The 2,190-nt window shown below is 46.2% G+C and overlaps 1 protein-coding gene across 1 annotated transcript; it reads right to left on the minus strand.

Annotated features, from left to right (window-relative positions):
- Nucleotides 1–741: 741 nt before the first annotated feature.
- Nucleotides 742–1,638, minus strand: LOC9645607 (putative ubiquitin carboxyl-terminal hydrolase 11). Its single transcript, XM_024680766.1, has one exon. The coding sequence runs from the start codon at nt 1,636–1,638 to the stop codon at nt 742–744; it is 897 nt and encodes a 298-aa protein (XP_024536534.1).
- Nucleotides 1,639–2,190: the final 552 nt, after the last annotated feature.

A 2,190-nucleotide genomic window follows, 5' to 3' on the forward strand; every position in this document is an offset into this window, starting at 1 on the left:
AGGAAGAAAAAGTCGTGACAACGCATAAGGTGTTGTTGCCATTCTACTCTTTGTTAATACTCACCAAGCTCAACCATTACAGGTCTTGCAGGTCGACGAGGTTGCTAAAGCGGATGGAATATGTCCCTCGAAACTATTCGCCCAGAGGATCAGGTGATGGCTTTCGCTGGGAGTTCTCCTGCAAGAGTGTTAAAGCTCGCTCCATCAAACTAGCACACCTTTGGAGGGAGGCAAACACAGATCAGCATCCAGGCGATTGTTTTGTAGGAGCAAGCTTTCTATGGTGTTGAGATTGTTGGAGCTGAGATCCAGGTACCTAATGAGAAGTTCAAAACGCGCTGGTACCTCACCTGGTTGCCGACATAAGGGGACCGATTCAACAAACAACTAGTCGGACATGAAAGTCCCCGAGGTAAACGTGTTTTTGTTTGTGTCTGTTCTGTGTTTCCTACCAGCCAGGTGTGCGGCCTGACCATGTGAAAAACTCGGTCTGCTTGTCTTTATCAAGGTTAAATGAGTAAATCTTTGCTTAGTTTCTCAAGTTGTCCAGAATTCTTAATTCCTCGATCATTGAGCTTATGCATACAAAGCTCCAGCTTCTTGGGGAAACAAGCAGGTTACTTGTCTCCTTTTTCAATGCCAATACATTCTTGTCAGGGAAGTTTGCGATCTGACAATGAAACATTCCGTCATACGGTCGTGAATTAACTTATTATCATGAGTTACAAATGTTCATGCGCTCTAAGAAGTTTTCTGGTAAAACAGAATGTATGCATCTGTGGAGCTAGTGTGTTCTGAAACATGTTCCACCGATTCGTCGTCACATGCATACCACTCACTGTTTCCAAGTTTTATACTCGCTGTATAGTGCCCGTAATCAGCGTCACCCGTGTGGTTTATCAACCCATATAGTGAGTAGTGCTGCCCCGAGATCTCCACACTTTCTGGAATATCTATGGCAGTATCAATCTTTTCGACATTCCCAGACGAATCACACTTGAACCTTGCGAGATGGAGAATCAAGCAGGCTGGAAGTTTCACAAACTCCATCTTCTTGCAAATGTTGTGCTGCTTACTCTTGCACTTTGAGCAGCACCATGCATCCAACATATCATCTTTTGTGTACTCTTGAATGCACGATTCTAGGGTAATGGTGTTGCCCACAGTCGATGATGGTACTGGCAGCGAGAGAGACATGAAAGTCTCAAGTGTCACCGAGGCCTCGTTGGAGCACTTTGGGCACTGTAGCTTTGTTCTACTCTGGCCCTCAAAAATTTCTGCAACTAGCGAGCTTTGCACTTGACCACCACCTTTACGATCCTTTCTCCCTGATTTCACAGGCTTCATTTTCGTGGCAGCCCTCAGCTCTTGATCCAAAGCATTCAAGAGGAACATGAGATACTCCTGTGCATCCTGTTGCGAGCCTGGGCTAGATTGGAGCTTGGGTCCTGGCTTGATGGACACGCTCGCGTTGCTACGCATGCTCTCAATGATCAGCTTCCTGAAATCATTCGCCACTTCACCCCTGATCTTGTCCGACTTTGCAAAGAAATCTGATAGCCGTGGCGTATGTAGCAGGCACTGGAGGCTGCTGTTCATCGAGCACGTACCTCCCTGGTTCTGAAGACCAATCGCCATTTGATAGTTTTGAAACCCTAGGACCCGTTTTGTAGGAACGAGAACCTTTTTGATAACAAAACGGCAATGTTGTGAGCAGCAAAGCATCCCGCCTGGCATCCCTCGCGCTAGCGATGGTGGATTCGAGGGTACTCCGCGAAGGGAGCCACTATTCTATCAGTGTGGGCGGTAGTCTGCTTGTCTGTCTTCCTCGTCGCTGTGCTTTCTGATGTTTAGTATTGTAGATTGATCGTAGGGAGCTCCAGAGGGGGGAAAAAAGGTACATTTTTTTGGTCCTTGGTGATTCTATCGTTTTCAGCTTTCTGATCATAGGAAGATGGAACTTCTCCGACGTTGGACAATTTCTATGACCTTCCAAAAGTAAGAAACAACAATGGGAAATTTTAGCAATTTAATTTTTCATGGTGAATCTGTTTAAACAGGGACTAACGCACAAGGAGATGATCACTGCTCGGCACCACTACCTCAAGTGCCAAGCTCATCCCTCCACGCCAATCCGGTCTTTCTAAGTTAAACTATGCCTCAGGTTGGTCAGCCATCACAACCAAAGTA

Source organism: Selaginella moellendorffii, unplaced genomic scaffold (genome assembly GCF_000143415.4).
Source record: "Selaginella moellendorffii unplaced genomic scaffold, v1.0 SELMOscaffold_29, whole genome shotgun sequence".
NCBI classification, from domain to species: Eukaryota; Viridiplantae; Streptophyta; class Lycopodiopsida; order Selaginellales; family Selaginellaceae; genus Selaginella; species Selaginella moellendorffii.